General features: G+C 40.1%; 1 protein-coding gene across 4 annotated transcripts in view; it reads right to left on the bottom strand.

Moving 5' to 3' along the window:
* RBPMS (RNA binding protein, mRNA processing factor) overlaps positions 1-22,404 on the bottom strand; it is a 197,998-nt gene that overhangs the window by 115,523 nt on the left and 60,071 nt on the right. For all 4 annotated transcript variants that reach the window (XM_061134506.1, XM_061134503.1, XM_061134505.1 and 1 more), the window contains exon 2: positions 2,745-2,822. In XM_061134506.1, the coding sequence (XP_060990489.1) occupies positions 2,745-2,822 (78 nt within the window). The remainder of the gene's footprint in view (positions 1-2,744; positions 2,823-22,404) is intronic.

The raw sequence follows: 22,404 nt of genomic DNA, 5'->3' as shown, positions 1-22,404 counted from the left end.
TACTTAGTAGAACTTGTCAATGAAAAATTGCCTGGAAAAGTTAAACAGGCAGCAACACTAAATTCTGTTATTTTGCTTATTTATTGCAGCCATCTGTTTTCATGCTGGTATTAGGATTGGAAGATGCAAAACTTCCCTGTTGGGTTTTACTTCTGCTCATCCTCAAGGAAGATGGAAACACTCCCTTTCTGATCCCTCCTGGTTCCCCAGGATGAAGATAACAAAGTCTGCTTATTTCTGAAAGTAATCAATGGCAGGTGGCTTGCACTGATAGAAGAGACAGGAGAAGGAAAAAAAAACCAAAACCCACCACTTGACATGATTGACCACAGCACATATTGGTCCAGGGACAGATTTGCAGACAAGGGTCAGCCACCAGGGACTTTAATTAAAAAAGGGTTGGTAGGAATGTACCAGGGTCCTGACTTTCGCGTTGGGGTTTCTGGGCAGCATGTTTCAATTGATTCACCCTCCTATCTTCCCAGCAGAGAGCTATGTTACCAATTAGCTACTGTAAACATTTTACCTCTAAGGCCTTGAGCTCTTCTGGCCCAAGAGGTCATGATTCACAGCCCTGACTCTTCCTTGTTCAAGGTGCTCTCTGAAAAACGTGCAGGTTTAAACACCCCAAAGGCCTCAGAGGCAGAGGACAAATGGATATTTCACTCAAGTAAAAGCCCACTTGTAGGGATATACTGTCCTCTCAAGACACAGAAATCAGAAGCAGCATCACATAGTAGTTCAGAGTAGGAATGGCAGAGTCAAACTGCTTGGGTTTGATCCTGGCCCTGCCATTTATTATGTGTGTGAACTTGAGCAAAATGTAGTCAACTGCTCCAAGTTTCATTTTCTCTCTTTGGGGTGGGGTGGGGGGGGGCAGGATGAGGCTAATCCACTTTAAAGGACTGTGATGAGAATTAAGTGAGATAATTCTTAAGGGGCTCACTACTAGGTCTCTCCATATGCACACAGGAACATGGCTGTTTTGTTCATTAAGAGGAATGGTTAGCTTAAAAAGCCCTCATCCTACAAAACTGAAAAACTGCAATCCTGCAGAAGAAATGGGAAATTCTGCCAAATTGGTACTCTTCCCACAGCACCTTCTCTTTCTTCCTCACTTTCTCTAGCCAACCTCTGGGCTAACCTTTCTGTTTCCCCCTGTAACACCATCATTACTGTTGCATTAAAAGGAGAGCTGTCTTATATACACTACCGTATATAAAACAGGTAACTCGCGCGAAGGGAGCTCTGTGATGACCCAGAGGGGTGTGACGGGAAGATGAGGTTCAAGAGGGAGGGGATATATGGATATATAATGCTGATTCTTGATGATATACAGTAGAAACTAACAACGCTGTAAAACAATTATACTCCAACAACAACAACAACAAAAAAACCAGCAAAAAAAGGAGAGCTGTCAGAATGGAGTTACGTCCATTATCACCTGGTGCCTTTGGGGCACATAAGCTAGACCATTTTATTTTTGTTGGGTTTCACTGGCTGCCCCCTTGACTGTCTTTCTTCCTCTCCTATCCAGCTGTTTTCAGCTGTCACATTTACTCTCTCTCCCTAAGAAGCTAGAACCTGTCTTGCCTCTGTGGCTCGGACCCTGCTTTCATCAGAATGGATCTTTAATTGGCAATCAAGACGGTCCATCACTCAGTCCTAAGCGTGGCCCTGGCCAGACACTGCTGCTGACATGTCCTCAGCCGATGTGACCGGCTCAGACACAGGCCCTGAATCAGCCCTGACCTGAAGGATTGCTCCTTGAGAACCAAGGCCTCCAGCCCACACTGCGCCCAACTCCAGCTGTCTCTGACCCTCCAAAGGCTAACTTTCAAGGTTTCTCTGTGGAGCACGGTTATTTCAGCCTTGCTTCAATTTCCTGTTAAATTTTCAATCCCAACAACGTTAACGATCTCCAAAGTAAATTTATCTTGATCATCACAATGGACAGAGAACTTGTATTAAATATTTCACCAGGTAGCACAGTGGTAAAGAATCCCCTGGGCAACACAGGAGACTTAAGGGATGCAGGTTCGATCCCTGGGTTTCGAAGTCCCCCTGAAGAAGGAAAGGGCAACCCACTCTGGTATCCTTGCCGGAAAGTTCCATGGACAGAGGAGCCTGGGGGGTTACAGTCCATGGGGTTGCAAAGAGTCAGACACAACTGAGATTGAGCATGCAGAAAGCACCAGGGAAGACGTCCGTCAACTCTTATCAAGCAGTTCTTTACAATTCTGTTCCACTGTTTCAGCAACGTTGGACATTTTGCCAACGAAAAAATAATGGTGTTAGGTTCTTTGTCAAATTCATAAAAGCTTATTTAACCTATTATGTCTCCTAGGAATTGTATGAACAGCAGCATTTCAGCTAATAAAGAACCTCCTAGGGGTAGGGCTTGACTTATACTCCTGCATTTGAGATATAAATACACGGTAAGTCACTGATCGTATCTGGGGTGATCTGTACTCAAATTACCCCCAACTGGCAGAGGATACACAGGGAGGAAACTGAGGCTGTTCTAAATGAGGACAGATTAGCTTCTCAGGATTAGCGGCTAGGAGGACAAAAGGCCATTTCAGTATTTCCCAAGTGAGAATGTGTATTAGAACTGACTTGTTAAATCTTCTTTACTCACTAACCACTTTAAAAAACAGGCGTTTCTCAAACATTTCATTTCTTTCTCCAGACAAACCCACTTTCTAATGCCTTTTACGATTTCTAAAAGATAGAAAAGGTACCTTAAATGGTCTGAAAAGCAGATATAGCTCCCGAGGTTTGATGTCCAGAGGGAGACCGCTGACAAAGAGAGTCCGGACCTGCAAAATAAACATGAGAAGCGATCAAGGGGGGACAGTCATAGAACAGCTCACTTGAAACCAAAAAAAACATGTTTCTTCAGATATTCCACAACTCCTACCTAATTCATGACCTTTTTATGACACAGTGACTAATGTTAAGATGCTCTTAAGCCAACTCTTAAATAGTTCTGTGTGAATTATCAGAGTGGATCACTTCTAGCCAATTTAAATTTACAAACTGACCTCTCCTTTCCTCGCCATTGCCTGGTTCTAAGAATGTGAGGGGAAGAGAGGGTCCATAATTAAAATGTTAGCTTAAGGGGGAAAAAAAAAAGTGTCATGGGGATAGTAAATCTACCACCCCTCTGCTATGATCAAAGGAACACAAATGTGGTTCAAAAACACAACTGAAAAAGAATTTTTTAATCGTAAATTATTTTTAATTGCAGGATAATTGCTTTACAATATTGTGTTAGTTTCTGCCAAACATCAACATGAATCAGCCATAGTTATATGTATGTCCCCTTGCTCTTGAACCTCTGGGGGAAAAAAAAATTTTTTTTTTTTATTTTTTAAATTTCTTGTCTGCACCTTGTGGCATGTGGGATCTTAAGTTCCCTGACCAGGGAATCAAACCCTGCATTGGAAGTGTGAAATTTTAACCACTGAATGGCCAGGGAAGTCCCAAAACAATTTTTGTTTTCTTCTACTTGTCATTGCTTTCTTCATCAGCATTAATAGCTATAGCAAGTTTAGTAAGTGAAGAAGTTTATTAAACAACTGAAATTCACCTACGTATCAATAGTAGCCAAATGAATAGCCCTTTGTCTGTTCAGTTCCGGAAAAGGAGGGCAGATGTGGCCAACCTACACATACCCATAAGGCCCAGGGTACAAAACATGTACTTAACGTGTGCCAAACACAGAACACAGGGACATTTCCAGCTGGGAGGATCGGAGTATGTTTACTCAGAGCATGCTGGCATCTGCATGGAATGTCCTTCAAGGACAGGTGTGAATTTACCACATAGATATATAAAAGGTGAGGTGGGGGAAAGCACAGGCAGGAAAAAAGCATTAACCAGTGAACAAAGAGGGGGATAGCAGAGTGCGCTCCGGGAGAAGGGCCAGCAGAAACTGAACGGGGAATGGAGGCTCAAACCACAGAGACAGCAGGTCATCAGCACAGGAATACGGTCTTAATTCAATGAGCAAACGGTCCAAACATGGACCACAGCCTTGTCCAACTCAATGAAACTAAGCCATGCCGCGTAGGGCCACCCAAGACGGACGGGTCTTGGTGGAGAGCTCTGACAAAACGTGGTCCGCTGAAGAAGGGAATGGCAAGCCACTTCAGTACTCTTGCCTTGAGAGCCCCATGAATCAGCAAGTAGTCACCACTGAATTATCACCACAATTTGTTTCTATTTAGTATGTTTTTTAAAACTTTATTTGAAATTTATTAAGAAATATATATACACATTTTTTATCTTTAAAAAAGTTTTGAAGTAATTTTATTGGGGTATACTTGATTTACAATGTTGGGCTAGTTTCTGCTCTACATCAAAGTGAATCAGTTATATACATACATATATCCACTGCTTTTTAGATCCTTTTCTCATATAGGCCATTACAGAGTACTCAGTAGAGTTTCCTGTGCTATTATTGAGTCTTATTAGTTACCTACTTCATTTTTCATTTTATCACTTCTCATAGGAGTGTGTATATATCAATCCCAATCTCCCTATTTATCTTTCCCACCCCCTTTCCCTCTTGGTAATCATACGTTTGTTTTCTATATCTGTGACTCTGTTTTATAAATAAGTTCATGTGAGCCATCTTTTAGATTCTATGTAAGTGATATACGATATCTTTCTCTGACTTCACTCAGTATGACAAAGGAACACGCATACAATGGAATATTACTCAGCCACACACACACAAAAAGAAATAATGTCTGTTTTGTGTGCCTTTACTCAGTTCCCTGCTCCCTGAGCTTTGAGATATAGCTGACATGCAACATTAGGATGTACCTCACCGCCATCAAATCACATAACCACCATTTCTTTTTCTGTGGTGGGAACACTTAAGATATACTCTCAGTAACTTTCAAGTACACCTGTAATACAGTACCGCGCATTAGGTTCTCCAGAACTTATTCAATTTCTAACTGAAGTTTGTAACCTTAGACCAACATCTCCCCATTTTCCTCACTCACCAGCTCCAGGTACTAACCATTCCATTCCGTTTTTATGAGTTCAATTTCACTTTCACATTTTCTATTCCTCTTCTCTACTCAAGCTGATATGACATGATTGAGTTCCTCATTAGAAATGAAGTTACTTACTCAAAAAAAACCAGTGATTAAATGTAAACCATGTACAACTATGGAAGATTTTTTCCTCAGTGAGAAATAGGAGAATATTTTCTAGAATCCTAACACTTTCCATTGACTCTGGCTTGAAGAAGCACAAAGCGGCAAGCAGGACCCTTTTGCTGACCCAGCAGAGTATATGGGAAAATGTCATGCCATTTACATGAAGGTGTATAATAAACATGATGATGAAGTAAACAGTCGTGGAATCAAGAATGCCTATCATCTGTTTATTTATATTTTAAACAGCTTTACTGAAATATAATTGACATATAACTAAACATCTTGTTTATAAGTTTTGATATATGTTTAACCTATGAAACCAATATTGTTTTCATAACAATCAAGATAATGAACAAACTCATCACACCCCTGTGATGTTTCTTGTCTCATGGCTCTGTAATCTTCCATCTTTATCCTTAGGCCATCACTCATCTGTCACTATAGAAGAGTATGCATGTTCTAAAGTTTTATACAAATGGAGCCGTAAAGTATGTGTCCATTTTTGTCCAACTTCTTTCACTTTAAAATAATTATTTTGAGATTCATCCTCGCTGCTGCACGTGTCAAAAGGCTATTTCTGTTTCTGAGCAGTATTCTGTGGTACGAATACATCACAGTTCATTTATCCATTCACTTGTTTTTTAAGACATACAAGTTATCTCTAGTTTCTGGTTTTTACAAATAAAATGACTATGAACATTCAGGTATCAGTGGGTACAAGTCTTTGTATGGACCTATGCTTTCTTTTCAGATAATTAGGTAGAAATGGAATAGCTGGATGATATGATAGGAATATACTTAAAACATTAAAAAAAAATTTTTTTTTTTTTTTTTTAAAAAAGGGCTTCCCTGATAGCTCAGTTGGTAAAGCATCCACCTGCAATGCAGGAGACCCTGGTTCAATTCCTAGGTCAGGAAGACCTGCTGGAGAAGGGATAGGATACCCACACCTCCAGCATTCTTGGGCTTCCCTTGTGGCTCAGCTGGTAAAGAATCCACCTACAATGCAGGAGACTTGGGTTCTATCCGTGGGTTGGGAAGATCCCCTGGAGAAGGGAAAGGCTACCCACTCCAGTATTCTGGCCTGGAGAATTCCATGGACTGTATAGTTCATGGGGTTGCAAAGAGTTGGACACTGAGTGACTTTCAAACTTTTAAGAAACTACCCTCTTCAATTCCTTGTTCTGTGGCCTAGAACATGATAAATACTGAATGTAGAACAGATGTATATTCTGTTGCTGTCGCGTATAGTGTTTTATAAATTTCAATTAAGGTCAAGTTTGTTGTTCAATATACCTTTGGTCTCTCCCTTCTCTCTCAACTTTGCCAGTGATAAACACTCTTTCCAAAGAAATGGGTTTTTTGGTTTTTTTCTTGGCTATGCAGCATGTGGGATCTTATTTCCCTGACTGGGGATTGAACCTGTGCCTTCTGCAGTGGAAGCACAGAGTCTTAGCCACTGGATTGCCAGGGGAGTACTCTAAAGAACTTACTTTATCAAAGCTGCTGAGACAGACTGACTGACAACTGCCAAAGACATAGTCAAAGGAATCCTGCCACCCTGTGCCCTCCCTGCGACCCACACCCCCTTCCCACATTCCAGAAAGTGAACACCATCTGTTCTATTTGGCCGCCCTGGCGAGGACAACCTGGACAGAGGGAATTCCAGCCTCCACTCATTCATATTTTGTTGAGTGCCCACTGTGACTAGCACTATGCCAGGTGCTGACCAAATTAGAGAGATTTCCATGGAAATAATGATAAGCAGATGCTGTGTTTTAAACACTGGAGCACCATTTGTCCAGCTGGGAAGCTTAGCCATGTGACAGGTATCAATTAGGACCTGGGAGTTAACTCAGGAAATGAACTACCATTTATAGCACTATTCTAAAGAAAGAGGCTTTAGAAAGTTGTAAGTCAAACAATTTATCCAAAAAAAAATTTAAAAATCCCCCACTGGAAATCTGGGAGTTATCAACAAAATACTACTGCTTGATATAAATTAAGGTTTATCTACACCCACTGAATATATTATTATGCAACCAATAAAAATTATGTTCAAGGAAAAAGTACATTCAGTTTTATTCTATAAAGCAAAAAGCCAACACATGTATGTATATGGATGGGGGTAAAAACACCTTATGGGATATATATGCTTAGTAAGCAATTTGGGGGGAGGGGATTGCACTGTGTGGCAAGTGGGATCTTAGTTCTGGGACCAGGGGTCAAACACGTGCCCTCTACAATAGAAGCACAGAGTCTTAACCTCTTGACCACTGTGGAAGTCCTAATAAGTGATTTTACTGTTTTTTATGAGCATATTTGTATTTTCTATCTTTCTATAATAAGCAAGTTTTATAGTTTATTATTAGGTTGACAATAGCCTAGATTGTTTTTTATTACTTTGCTCTATTTAGAAAACCATACATAATGTCAATATTTGGATCAATAAAAATTGCAAAGCTCATAGCAAAAACTTTGTTATCTAAGTATTTCAGAATTAGAAGATTAACTTAATATTTCAACAGCAAAGGGTTATACATTAAAACGAACAAAAAAGTGACTTCCTATTTGGCTGAAGTTTGCCACTCACTCAAGCCACTTGCTTTTCGTTGTTGTTCACCAAATTAGAAGCAACTAAGATGTCTGACATTTTATTTACACATGAACATAAATTACATTTCCTAGAAGTTAGTGAAGCCCGTTATTTTCTCAGAAACCTGCCTAGATATTGCTCACTGAAAAGCTGATCCCTCCCCTTTGACGGAACAGATAGACTGAGTAGGAGAAATAGATCTTAAATACCTAGGTTATAGAAATATGACAACTATTAAAGGTCTTTTAAATCCGAATCTTGGAATCGATGTATTCTGAATCCTTTCTAGACCTTCCCAGACTAGGAAACTTCATTAAGTTTAAAAAAAAATTAAAAACTTAAGATAATGAGTCAGGGTGACGAGGAACTCTTGCTGGGTGTCTGATTCATACTTATCCACATTTTAGGGACTTCCCTGGTGGTCCAGTGGTTAAGAATCCCTGCTCCCAATGCAGGGGCCCAGGTTTGATCCCTGCTCAGGGAGCTAGATCCCCACCTGCCACAACTAAGACCCAGGGCAGCCAAATAAAGAAATAAAAGTAAATATTTACAAAAATAAAAATCAAAAAAGATTTTAGTTTCTCTACTTTTCTTATCACCACTCGTTTTATCTGAGCCATTAAACAGCAAAGCATTTTGAGGTTTTGCCTTTGCCGTGTGACTATGTAGATCACCAAGGTCAGATATGATACGTGCTTGCAGGGAGCTTAACTGTCACTGCAATAAAAGAAAGCTTAGCTCATTCAGAGTGACCAATTAGAACCCAAACAGTGAGCTAAAAGTCTAAGAGACATGTAAATCCATGATCAAATACTCAATAAAAGTGTCCCCAAACAGATGAATGACGCTATGTGAACTTTGTGGCAGGTCACTCATTTTCCAGGACGGCCCTTAATATAACAGCATTGTCTATGGACACAGATGTGCCTGGCACTCCGCCTTTGGCACTGCAGATGTTTACTTTATCAGACACACGGGGAAACACATTTCTTAGTCAAGGACACAACATGCCTCATAGAAGTTCGAGACGTGAAGCTGTTGACAACTCTATCCCAAAGGGACGCTAATGGATTCTGCGGATGTACCTCCAACTTCATTTCTCCCCCAACAGGACTGAAAGAAATCGTCATTAAGAGCCAGGGCCTTCTTGACTCAGCCATGACCAACCATTCCTGCAGAGCCCACAGTTAGATTCCGGATGGAACATGCTGTGTGTTCTGAAATGGCACTACCAACTCCCATGGGGAAACAGATGCCACATTTCAGTGACCGACTTCCAATTTAATAAACTCTAATTCAAGAAGTACAGTCATTGTGTGAGTCGCGGGCTTTCTTGGATAGAAAGGCCAAAACAGGCCTCAAAACAGAAAGGCCCTCCCTTTAACAAAGAACACACATTATCTTACAAGATAATTACCTACAGGTAATCCAGACATTGGGCTTCCCAGGTAAAGAACCCACCTGCTAATGCAGGAGACTCGAGTTTGAGCCCTGAGTCGCGAAGAGCCCCTAGAGAAAGAAATAGCAATTCACTCCAGCATTTTTGCTTGGGAAACCCCAAGGACAGAAGAGCCTGGCAGGTTACAGTCCATGGGGTTGCAAAGAGACAATGACATAGCAACTAAGCAACAACAACAAAATCTAGACATTAAAATAAAAACCAAAAGACAAACGCGTATTAATTTCAATACACAGTAGAGAACAGTCACGCACACTCTTCAGCAGTCACATCCAATAAACACTGTGTCCGAAGACTATGGCATTTTCTGTGTACGTTTTAATTGTTTATAAAAAAGATTTCTGTCATCATCTCCAGCTGCTCTGAGCTGACCTCTTGAGGTTCCTCTTAGATTCATAGGATTGGGAAAGGCAACTTTTCATTTTGTGATGACTCACAAATAACTGTGTATAATCTCTCAGCTGAAACATTCTAAAACCCACAGGAGTGCTTCAGTGATCATCTATCATCTGCAAACTTTCTCTCCACCTACCCACGTTCTCATACAGACAGACTCCAAAAGCAGCTTTCAAATGTGCTGGATGTTTAAATCATTCTTTTGGAATAACTAATTTTTGAGACATGCCAAGTGGATTCACAAGTAAGATTCTGCAGTGGGCACTTTAGAGTCTGAAAGTGCTTGTTTGGGGGTAGTGTGTAACACAGTCCATAGGTACACGATATAAAAATTTCCCTCGATCTTAGAAATTGACAGAACAACACTGTGTATTCAGGGGAAACAGTAAGTGTTTGCTTGTCAACATTTCTACTGATGACACAGCCAACAAAATGAGGTGATGACGTTTCCCAGACATTTTATTAGTTAAAACATCAAATGTATACTCATCTGACAAAAATGCAGAAGAGATAACAGCATAAGGGATCAAAATTAGATGAAAAAGAGGAATGAGAAAAAAACAAAGTCAAAAAATGAAAAAGAGAAACAGACTGAAATCAAAACAGACCTAACAAGTCATAAACCACAAAAAATTCAGGACTATGAACCTATTAACAAGGATAGAATATCAATATAGAATCAATATATGGGAAATAGGAAAAAAAAATCACATTTCTTACAACTGATGATTGAAACATCCTTAAGTCTGTGTAAGTAAGTTCAATAACAAAAGTAAGTAATTCACAAAAAGTTTGAGAAAATGCTCAAATTCTTGCACATTTAAAATGGTGAGTAGGTATCTTTATCTACTGATAGAGAACAATGTTTCTGATTATTAAGTTAAAAAAAGCACCAGAAATTGCTCATAATCCCAGTAATTCTTTTAGTGTTTTTATCAATTAGTACATGCTTTAAGTTTTTAAAGACTGTATACAACATTGAAAGTGAAAGTTAGTTGCTCAGTCTTGTCTGACTCTCTGTGATCCCATGGACTGTAGCCTGCCAGGCTCTTCTGTCCATGGAATTCTCCAGGCAAGAGTACTGGAGTGGGTTGCCACTTCCTCCTCCAGGGGATCTTCCCAACCCAGGGATTAAACCTGGGTCTCCTGCATTGCAGGCAGATTCTTCACTGAGTGGAGAGGGAAGGTGAATGAAGAGAACTTTCATTTTTATATTTATATAATCAAGTATTTAAACATTTTATAAGCATAAACTATTTAGAAAAAAAAAAAAGAACAAGCTCAAATGGATTTAAAAAAAAAAAAAAACACATATAAACCTTGAGTCCTGCCCATCCACTTTTGTTATTAGAAATTCTCATCTTCTGCCTGCCCTTGCCCTATAGGTACAAACTTGATCTAGCAGAAATATACATTCATATTAACTAACTTCACTTTGCAAAATCTGACGAGTGAGTGCTTCTTCGTACTTAGTCTAAAACTACAATCTCACCCAAAAAGGGACAATGATGGCTCAAGGTCCTCAGAGCAGGAGGGTCTACCCTAACTAAAGTCAAAGGAGTGTACTTGCTTTGTGATCAACTTACTTCTCACTCGAACAAGAAAAGAGGGATCACTCACTTTTTAACATCTAAGGAAGTGCCTTATCTCTTCTGAGACGATGAAATAAACATAGTTTCAGGGACAGAGAAGTTGAAAAGAGCTCCACTCATGAGTAGCAGTATAAATCCCACAAAGCTGGGTTGCTTATACACATGAGGTTCGGACAGAGGAGCTGTGTGTTCCAGAACCTTCTCAGTTTTACACACTGGTTAAATGATTATATTCTTTTTAAATAAAATCTAAATGAATTGAGTTCTCTGCTTATTCTATAAGCACAAGATGAAAAACCAAATTGCTAGACTAAACCACATGAGGACTGCTCATCCTCTCAGTTCCAAAGAAGGCTTGACTGGCCTGCAAGGATTTCCCCTTTGCATCTTGCCACCACAAAAATGGATGATCACAATCATTAAATGGTCTGCCAGGCATAATTAAATTCTGGTTCCTGCTCAGTAGACTGACCAGCCTTTGGTCAAGCTCCAGTTTCTTGTTTGCATTGGCTTCAAAATGGAACAGGTGGTCAAGTTCTTGTTCCTGACAATGGCCACCTACTGAACCTAAAGACTTGCTCCTTTCCTAGCCCTGGGAAAGTATGCGTTGGTTCATGGGGCCACGCTGCTACAGATACCAAGGACTGACTAACCATAGGATAAATGCTGTTGTTATGGACTCCCACGTTTGTTTTAAATGAAGGACTGTTCTATACTTTCTAAAGAAAAAAGCCACATCATTACCCATGATGCACACCTTCCTAGTTTTCAGGGATCCACTTGTATTTGCCCTAAGAGCTATTCACTAAGATGGTTGGATGGCATCACCAACTCGATGGACATGAGTTTGAGCAAGCTCCGGGAGTTGGTGATAGAGAGGGCAGCCTGGTGTGCTGCAGTGCATGGGGTCACAAAGAGTAGGACATGACTGAGCGAGTGAACTGATCTGTATAACCAAATTTATACCTTTGTTTGGGGTCCATGGAAACCAGGGTCATTTTGCCAAGGTGATAAAAAAGTTTCCATTAAGTATCAGGGATGGAGAAGAAAATGGCAACCCACTCCAGTATTCTTGCCTGGAGAATTCCATGGACAGAGGAGCCTGGTGGGCTACAGTCCATGGGGTCGCAGAGCGTCAGACAGGACTAAGCGACTAAACCACAAAGTATCAAGGGAAAGGAGGAAGACTCAGGGAAACACATAGAAGAGAAACGTGTTTCATAAACATGTATAGGGCTCAGAACAAGCACAGGGAGCTGGGATCACAAGTTAGCACTTCGTACACCATGCTTCTACTTCCATGATGAAGAACTTTTCCCAGTCCAACCCAATGTCACTTTATAATCAGATGATCTCCATCTCTAACCTTGATAGGACTTCTTAAAAGCAAAGTCTTATCTAGGCCCTCTCTCGCATCTTTTTTTTTTTTTAATGTGGACCATTTTTTAAAAGTCTGTATTGAATCTGCTATAATATTGCTTTTGTTTTCTGTTTTGGTTTTCTGGCCAGGAGGCATGTGGGAATCTTAGATCCCCAACCAGGGATCAAACTGGCACCCACTGCATTAAGGCAAAGTCTTAACCACTGGACCAACAGGGAAGTCCTGTATTTTTCAAAGGATAAGACAAATCAAGACTTTCAAGGGTTTGAAACTGCCCAAGCATAAAGGTAGATGTGTCTGGATATGCAAGCACTTTGCCTCATTGCTAAGAAATTCATGGAGTGCTGTCACACTAGGAGGGGTGGGTAACAGAGGCAAATCAGGAATTTAGGATCTGAACTAGCCTAGATAGGAAACTAGATATGTGTGTGTATGCATGTGAGAACTTAACCTCACTATTAAGAAATCCACCAACTGCTGTCAAATACAATATATGGTTGTCAAGTCCTTAGAGGTCAACAGGAAGTTCCTTATAAAAGCAGGAAGCTTTACCCTTTAAACACCCCACCCTGGCTTCTCTAAGTTCCTTTAGTTAATTTCTGATGGTTTATCCTGTTTTAATACTAGTTAGCCCATGGAATCCCACTCTTCGTTCAATTACACTGCACTGCTTATGTTGTTAAAACATGAAGATTTTTAAATGGATACATTAATACAGTGTGTTATAAACACAAGTGTGTATTAATAATGCTCTAAAATGTAGTGGGGTGTGTGTATGCTCAGTCATGTCCAACTCTTTGCGACCCCATGAACTGTAGCCCTCCAGGCCCCTCTTTCCATGGGATTTCCCAGGCAAGAATACTAGAGTGGGTTGCCATTTCCTTCTCCAGGGGATCTGCCCAACCCAGGGATCAAACCCACACTCTTGTGTCTCCTGCTTGGCATGCAGATTCTTTACCACTGAGCCATCAGGGAAGCTCAAAGTTCATTTACACTTAAGGGTTTTTTTAATCCTATAGAGTACCCCAAAATTGTATGTCAAAAACATCCCTTGGGCCATCCCTAATAGAGACTTTTCCATGGCCTAACGAAATGAAATATAAGCAGAAAATATGAAGATATATAATCAAAATTCTAAAACCTCTCTTGCAGCATAGTTTTGGTGATTGTGATTGTTATTTTACAAAGCAGTTCTGTTTAAATTTTTTTTTAAAGTCATTTTACCTCTCCCACACTACACAGGAAAACTACCTCAGATAGCAGAGTTCTTTATGGTCACTGAAAAGTAACCAGGAAAAATTCACAGGAGCAGATTACGATACTAAAACTACCCAGGGTCTAATGCATTTATTGCTTTTGATATCAGTAACAGACAAACTCCATCTGAGGAACCTGATCTGATCCCACAGTCAACTTCAGGTCACAATGCACCACTGTTGTTTAGTCATTCAGCCGCGTCCACTCTTTGTGACCCCATGTACTTCAGCACGCCAGGCTTCCCTGTCCTTCACCATCTCCTGGAATTTGCTCAAGCTCATGTCTGTTGAGTCAGTGATGCCATTTTGCAATTTTGTGATTTTCACACTTTCTATAGTTGTTAGAACCACAATGCACCATAGTTCTAAAACCCACAGAAAGTGTGAGGATTATAAAAATAAAAAGCTGAAAGCTGTGGAGAAAAGGTTTGCTTCCCAATGTTTAGTCATGGGAAACCACCCAATATACACCTTTAAATTCTTTGCCTCCAGGTCAGTACACCTTCAAAATCAAAGTTCTTCCTCACATGACAGTGGTGAGCATCCCAGTATGTAGCAATAGATGCTAGTATTCTACAGAATGAACTAAATGAGTATTAAATCACAGCATCAGGAGGGAGGCATTACAGAGCAAAATAAACCATACGTATCCAGATATGGATGATTATGAAGAAGTCAAGTCAATATAAATTTTCAACATGCCCTCAACAGGTTAAGGTCTCCGAGCAGTGAAGTTTCACTTTCACTTCCAAAGGTTAAGATCTCTGGGCAGTAAAGCACACACAGTAAAAACAACACACAAATAGAAAGAAGAAAAAAAAAAAGGATTCATGAGGAGCCAGGCTGCTGTCATTGAAGCCCCACTTCTCCACCGAGCTACACACCTCGGACCAGTCACTTAACTTCTCCAGTCACAAGTTTCCTCACCTGCAAAACTCAGACAGTTCTAGTAATCCCAAAAGTGGCAATTTAAAATTACGTCCCATCACTGATACCCCTCCACTTGTAACGTAGAACTTAATTCCTTTGCCTTTCAGCATGGGCTTCACGTCGCAACTCACCCCTAATGAAGAGAAGGTGGCCAAAGTGACTTCTAACAACCAGGTCAAAAAAGGTATTGTGGCTTCCTTAGGAGAGGACTCCCGAATCATTCACTCTGAGTGAAGATATGTAAGAAGCTCTGTGCAGAGGACTACATGGTGATGGACCAAAAGCCACGCCAGCAAATCATCCTAGAAGCAGATTTTCCAGCTCCAGCCAAGTATTCAGATGTCTGCAGCCCTAGGGAAAACTGTCTTGAGAAGTTTATCAATTTCATTTATCTTTCAAAGAACCAGTTTTCAGTTTCATTGTCCGTTCTACTGTTTTCCTCATCTCCACTTCATGTATTTCTGCTCTGACCTTTATGATTTCTTGCCTTCTACTAACTTTGGGTTTTATTTTTCTTTCTCTAGTTGCTTCAGGTGTAAGGTTAGTTGCGAGAGGGCTCAAGCCAATAAAATTAGAAAAGAGAGAAGTTACAAGAGACCCCACAGAAATACAGAGGATAAGAGACTACTGCAAGCAACTATATGCCAATACAATGGACAACCTAAAAGAAACAGACAAATTCTTAGAAAGGTACAATCGCCCAAGACTGAAACGAAAGAAATAGGAAATACGAACAGACCAACCACAAGTCCTGAAATTGAAACTGCCACTTAAAAACTTCCAAAAAACTAAACTCTAGGACCAAAAGGCTTCATAGATGAATCCTATCAAACATTTAGAGAAGAGTTAATACCTATCCTTCTGGAACTCTTCCAAAAACTGCAGAGGAGGGAATACTCTCAAACTCATTCTATGAGGCCACCATCACTCTGATATCAAAACCAGACAAAGATACCACACACAAAAAAGAAAATTACAGGCCAGTATCACTGATGAACATAGATACAAAAACCCTCAACAATACATTAAAAGGCTCATACACCACAATCAAGTGTGTATCCTCCTTTATCCCAAGGAGGAAAGTATTTTTCAATATCTCTAACAAGGGATTAATCTCTGAATTTACAAACAGCTCAGACAGCTCAATGTCCAAAAAATAGACAACCCAACCAAAAGATGGGCAGAAGGTTCAAATAGACAATTCTTCAAAGAAGATATAGAAGATGGGTGGGGGGCGGGGGCATGTGAAAAGACGCTCAATACTGCCAAGAATTAGAGCAACGCAAGTCAAAACTACAAGACGTCACCTCACACCAGTGAGAATGGCCATCAAAAAGTCTACAAACAATAAATGGAGAGGGTGTGGAGAAAAGGGAACCCTCCTACACTGCATATGAGAATGTAAATTGGTACAACCACTATGAAGAAAAGTATGGAGGCTCCTTAAAAAACTAAGAACAGAACTACCACATGATCCAGTATCCCACTTCTGGGAGAAAACCATGGTTTGAAAGGATACAAGCACCCCAACATTCATTGCAGCACTGTTTACAATAGCCAAGACACCATCGACAGATGAATGGGTAAAGAAGATGTGGTGTATATGTATATATACAGTGGAATATTAGTCATTAAAAAGAAGGAAATAAGGCCATCTGCAGCAACATGCATGGACCTGGAGATTATCATATAAATGAAGTCAGAGAAAGACAAACATCACATAGTATCACTTATATGCAGAATCTTTTTAAAAAAAATGATACAAATGAACTTACTTACAAAACAGAAGCACTTACAGACTTAGAGAATGAATTTATGTTTACTGCAGGGAAGAGGAATGGGAGGAATATTTGGGGTGTTTGGGATGGACATGTTCACACTATCAATAAATAATCAACAAGGGCCTACTGTACAGCACAGGGCAAAAAAAAAAAAAAGTCAAGTCCATCCTCATGAGAGATCCTGAACTAGATACACCTAGCTAAGCCATGCCTAGGATTCTGACCCTTAAAAAATGAAATAATGGAATAAAACTGCATACAACAAAACACATGCATGTAAAACTGGGGAAATCTAAACAAAGTGAGTGGATTGTACCAACCTCAATTTCTTGGTTGTGATATTGTGCTATAATTTTACAATATGTTATCATTAGAGAAAACGAAGGAAAGAGCACAGGCTTCCCAGGTGGTGTTAGTAGTAAAGAAAGCAACTGCCAATGCAGGAGACGTAACCACGGGTTTGATCCTTGGGTTCGGAAGGTCCCCTGGAGAAGGAAATGGCAACCCACTCCACTATTCTTGCCTGGAGAATCCCATGGACAGAGGAGCCTGAAGAGCTATCGCAAAGAGTTGGACTCAACTGAAGTGACGTGGCATGCACACACGCACGCAGGCAAAGGGCACCCAGGATCTTTCTAAATGTACTTCTTAGAACTGTATGTAAATTATTTCAAAGTCAGTTGAGTTGAACAAATTAAACTGCGTCTTTTTTAAGACTTTGACATAAGTAATTATATAAACATTAACCAAGAGATTTACATCAGTTGGTAAAACCAAGAAGTGAAGCTAGGTGGCAATTACAAATTCACACACATTTCTATTTTAAAGCACTATCAGAAGAAGACTGGTCTTTTTCCTATTAAGTTTTTAATTGATAAGATTCAGTATTGTAAAAGACAATAGAATGAAACGTGACTTTTTTTTAAACGTGTATTTTACTTAATTTTAACTTTCCTGATTTGTTCAATTACTACCTTTTATTGTATTATACATCTTAGTTATATTCTATTTTAGTATCCATATCTCATTTAAAATTCATTGCATATAATATGGAAAATATAAATAGCAAGTATAAATTTAAAATACTTTAAACTACTACCAGGTGAAAAACTTGGAGGGTCAAAGCCAGTGATTTCCACAGAGCAGAGAAATACAAATATACATAGGCTTGATGCCTGTCCCCTAGTAGTCCGGTGGTTAAGACTCTGCACTTCCAATGCAGGGGACATCGGTCTGATAACTGGTTGGCAAATTAAGATCCCACAAGCTGCACCACGCAGCCAAGAAAAGTCATAAGAAAAAAAGAAAAATACATGTACAGGCTATATTTTATATTAACAGGGCTTTGGTGAACTCGCCAAGAACCATCCACTTTTCTACAACTGTTTCCTCATAAGAATTTCAGCCCACATTGGTTTGTACGTAAAATCCCTCATGACTGAAATAAGAATTTTTAAAAACACAAGTTTTTGATTAATTATTTTAATTGGAGGCTAATTACTTTATAATATTGTGGTGGTTTTGCCATACAATGACATGGAATCAGCTATGATGTACACGTGTACCCTGGTCCCGAGCCCCCCATTCCTCCCCACCCCATCCCTCTGGGTTGTCCCAGTGCACCGGCTTTGAGTGCCCTGTTTTATGCATCAAACTTGAACATGGAAAATGTTACCATATTTGGTAACATACATGTTTCAATGCTATTCTCTCAAATCATCCCACACTGGCCTTCTCCCACAGAGTCCAAAAGTCTGTTCTTTACATCTGTGTCACCATCTTTCTAAATTCCATATGTATGCATTAATATACTGTATTGGCGTTTTCCTTTCTGACATACTTCACTCTGTACAATAGGCTCCAGTTTCATCCACCTCATTAGAACTGATTCAAATGTGCTTTTTTTAATAGCTGAGTAATATTCCACTGTGTATATATACCACAACTTTCTTATCTATTCATCTGCCAATGGACATCTAGGTTGCTTCCACGTCCTAGCTTAAATAGTGCTGCAATGAACATTGGGGTACATGTGTCTCTTTCATTTCTGGTTTCCTCGGTATGTATGCCCAGGAATGCCGTGGGATTTGTATGGGTCGTATGGCAGTTCTATTTCCAGTTTTTTAAGGACTCTCCACATTGTTCTCCAGAGTGGCTGTACCAGTTTGCATTCCCACCAACAGTGTAAGAGGGTTCCCTTTTGTCCACACCCTCTCCAGCACGTACTGTTTGTAGACTTTTGGATAGCAGCCATTCTGACGGGCATGAGATGGTACCTGATTGTGATTTTAATTTGCATTTCTCTGATAATGAGTGATGCTGAGCATCTTATGAGTTTGTTAACCATCTGTATGTCTTCTTTGGAGAAATGTGTTTAGTTCTTTGGCCCATCTTTTGATTGGGTAGTTTGAAAAACACAATCTATTTTATGTCAGCTACTTTCTCTAATTTATAAACTAGTTAGTTTACTGCAAAGCCCAGTGCTAATAATGCATTCTTCCAGTCAAAGAGCAAACTTCAGTGTTTAAGTTTGGATCACTTCCTAGTTTTTCCAATGGTAGAAACTGTCAATTCCAGAATACAGTCAATGTATTTACATGATGATTTATAATCTCCCAGACCACTATATGTGAACTACCTCTCTAGTGAGATATCTGTTTGGTTTGATAACCACTTATAATCATACCTACTCTCCATTTGTGTGGTCATTTCGATCAAGTCAATATTAAGTTCATCCATGACTTATGTGTATGTATAATTATGTAAAGGGATGCGGGTCTCAGAAGACTTGGCATGAGTAACAAGCAGGACAATATATGTTGGTTCGAAGTACTGAAAGATTTAACAAATGTCAGAAAAGAAATGATGAGGTTTGAGGCTGAGAAACAGTCTAGATTAATAAAAGCATAATCCATGCTTTCCAAATGGATCTAAAATATTTTAGAGTTTCTTAGGTATTTAAGTTGGGTTCCCATAGCACTGTAACTTTTCAATTTCTATAATGAAAGGAAAAGACCACTAAGTTGAGCCTAGTAGTTTAAGTCACATCTCTGCTTCAAAACTAGCCGTTGAGGACTTGGACATGACTGCTCTGAGCCTCAATTTCCTTTCTTGTAAAAGGAAGGTGTGGAATAGTTCACCTCCAGGTCCCATCCCAATTCCAAAGGCACAGCGAAAGGAAAGGAAAGGCTTTGGGTAAAAGCATACTGGAGTCAAAGAACACCAGTCAAGAAAACCTAGGGATTTCCCTGGTGGTCCTGTGGCTAAGACTCCACACTCGAAAGCAGGGGACTGAGCTTCGAACCCTGGTCAGGGAAACCAGCTCCCACATGCTGCGACTAAAAAGATACTACGTGACACAACTAAAGATCCTGCATGCTGCAGCCAAGACCTGCAACAGCCAAATAAATTAATTAAAAAAAAAAAAAAAAGACCACCACCTAGTTCTTGCCACTGAGGACCTCTCAATCAAGCCAATGCAGCACACACTTCATTGTTTTTATAAGTACCTTTTTAAAATTGTTTTTTATTTACAGTGATAAAGGAGAATGTCATCTTAAGCCACAAATTTAAAGAATTAGCGGGCTTGTTATTGCCAAACAAGGTAAATGGGTCCCCAGAATTCCTGATAGGTAAAATTATTTGATGAAGTGATAGCAAAGCAGTCGTGATGGCATCTATTTGCATTGGGTATTTTTCCCTTGTGAGAAAGAGTGACTCCACAGAGCACAGTGTTTAAGGACACAAACTCTGAAGGCAGACTGCCTGAATGTGAATCCCAGCTTCCACTCCTATTAGCTAAATGATCTTGAACAACCTAGTAACGAATTAGAGCCTCCATTTCCTCACCGGTAAATGGGAAATAGAATAAAATCTGCTTTATACGGTTGCTAAGAAGATCAAATAAGTGAGTATTTGTAAAGTATATAGAAAAGCACCTGGCACATAGAAAGCATTAGGTAAGTTTGTGTTAAGTAAAATAAATATAACCTCTCAACTGCTATCAGGTAATATTTTTTGCTGGCAGGGCAAAAAGAACACTCAAAAATGAAATAATTCAAGTGCAGAACTCAGGACTTCATTTAGCCAGTGAAAGATACCCTGGGGGCTTGCCTGGTAAAGAGTCCACCTGCAGACGGAGGATAGGAGAGTACAATCCCTGGTCCGGGAGGATCCCACGTGCCGTGGAGAGGCTAGGACCGGGCACCACAAATACTGAGGTTTTGTTTTAGAGCCTGGGAACCGCAACTACTGACACCCGCATGGCCTAGAACCCGTGCTCCACAACTGCAATGAGAAGCATGTCCACTGCAACTAGAGAGGAGCCCCTGCTCACCGCAACTAGAGAGAAACCCTCACGGCAACAAATATCCAGCACAGCCAAAAAAAAAAAAACACTGAAAAATTACCCAAAATAGTTTTTCAACAATGGCTATTAAGGGAAAAAAAAAAAAAAAACACTGAACAAACTGCAGACATTACTTAAGACACAAATTTATTGTTGTTGTTTAGTTACTAAGTCATGTCCAACTCTTTGTAACCCCATGGACTATAGCCCACCAGGCTCCTCTGTCCATGGGATCCTCCAGGCAATACTGGAGTGGGTTGCCATTTCCCTCTCCAGGGAATCTTCCTGATCCAGGGTTCGAACACTTGTCTCCTGCACTGGCAGCCAGACTGGGCCACCAGGGAAGCCCCGAATATTCCATTGTTAACAGTGAATCTCCAGAGTGGAAGGCTGCTGTTCACACTACTTCCACTCCCCTCCAGGAACTTCTTAGGATTCTTCTTCAAGGTTTAACATGTGAATGAAAATATGCATTTCTGATAAAGCATATTTGTAAAGAACACAAAACAGTACACTTTCCAGAAACCAGCTTTATATTATCCATTTTGTGACTTTCGAACAGCTCAGGCGGTTCCAGAACTGTTCATCTCCAATTGAGGAAGAATTCTCAAATTGTCAAAACCTGGGGGCATGTGAAGGCTCTTTCATAGTGGACATGACCCGGCCTGTCGGCGATCTCCCTGGAACCCGCTGTGCCAGCCCAGGACACAAGCTAAAATATGCACAGCCAAAACATTTCTCCCCGTGCCAGAGTCTGTGTTCTAATAAGACCAAATAAAGATACACCAACTTTCCAGATTTTGCTGTTCTGTTGTGCCAAAACTTCTCGATCAAATTCTTGGCCATTCCAAATGGCCACATGTCAGCGATTCAAACGTAACTTATTTGGAGCCTAGTGAAAGAATTTCCTAATGTTCCAAATACAATTGAAGAGAAAACGTCATCAGAAAATTAAAAGACAGTCTGTGTTAGATTGAGCTACAATATGCCAATGATTTGAAATCTTTTTAGTGTGCAGTCTACACTACATACCACAAGCAATAGATTCCTTTGCTCACTGAAATGGTGTCACAGGCACCATGAAACCAGGGAAGATGAAAATGGATCTTTTAACCTCAAGCCTCATCCATTCAACACTATCCAAGTGTAAGCAGTACTTGGACATCGGCCCATAACTCTCAGAGGACCCCATAAGGCAAACGTCGTACTATGTGCTAGAGAATATCCCATTCATCAGAACACAGTAAAACTTTAAATTAACAGAATTTTTAAATTTTATTTGCAAAGTCTTCTTACGGCTCAAAGATGTTAAAACACAGAATATCAGATACACATACAAATAAATAAAAGACAGAGGGATGGGGAGGGGAGGGAGGTAGGAGAGGGGTTCAGAATGGGGGGGGGGGGGGGGACTCTTGTATACCTGTGGCTGATTCATGTTGGTGTATGGCAAAAACCATCATAATATTGTAATCTTCCAATTAA

The sequence above is a fragment of the Dama dama genome, chromosome 32, assembly GCF_033118175.1.
Source record: "Dama dama isolate Ldn47 chromosome 32, ASM3311817v1, whole genome shotgun sequence".
NCBI lineage: Eukaryota > Metazoa > Chordata > Mammalia > Artiodactyla > Cervidae > Dama > Dama dama.
Note: the sequence above shows the minus strand (reverse complement) of the source record. Positions and strands in the feature narration are given on the sequence as shown.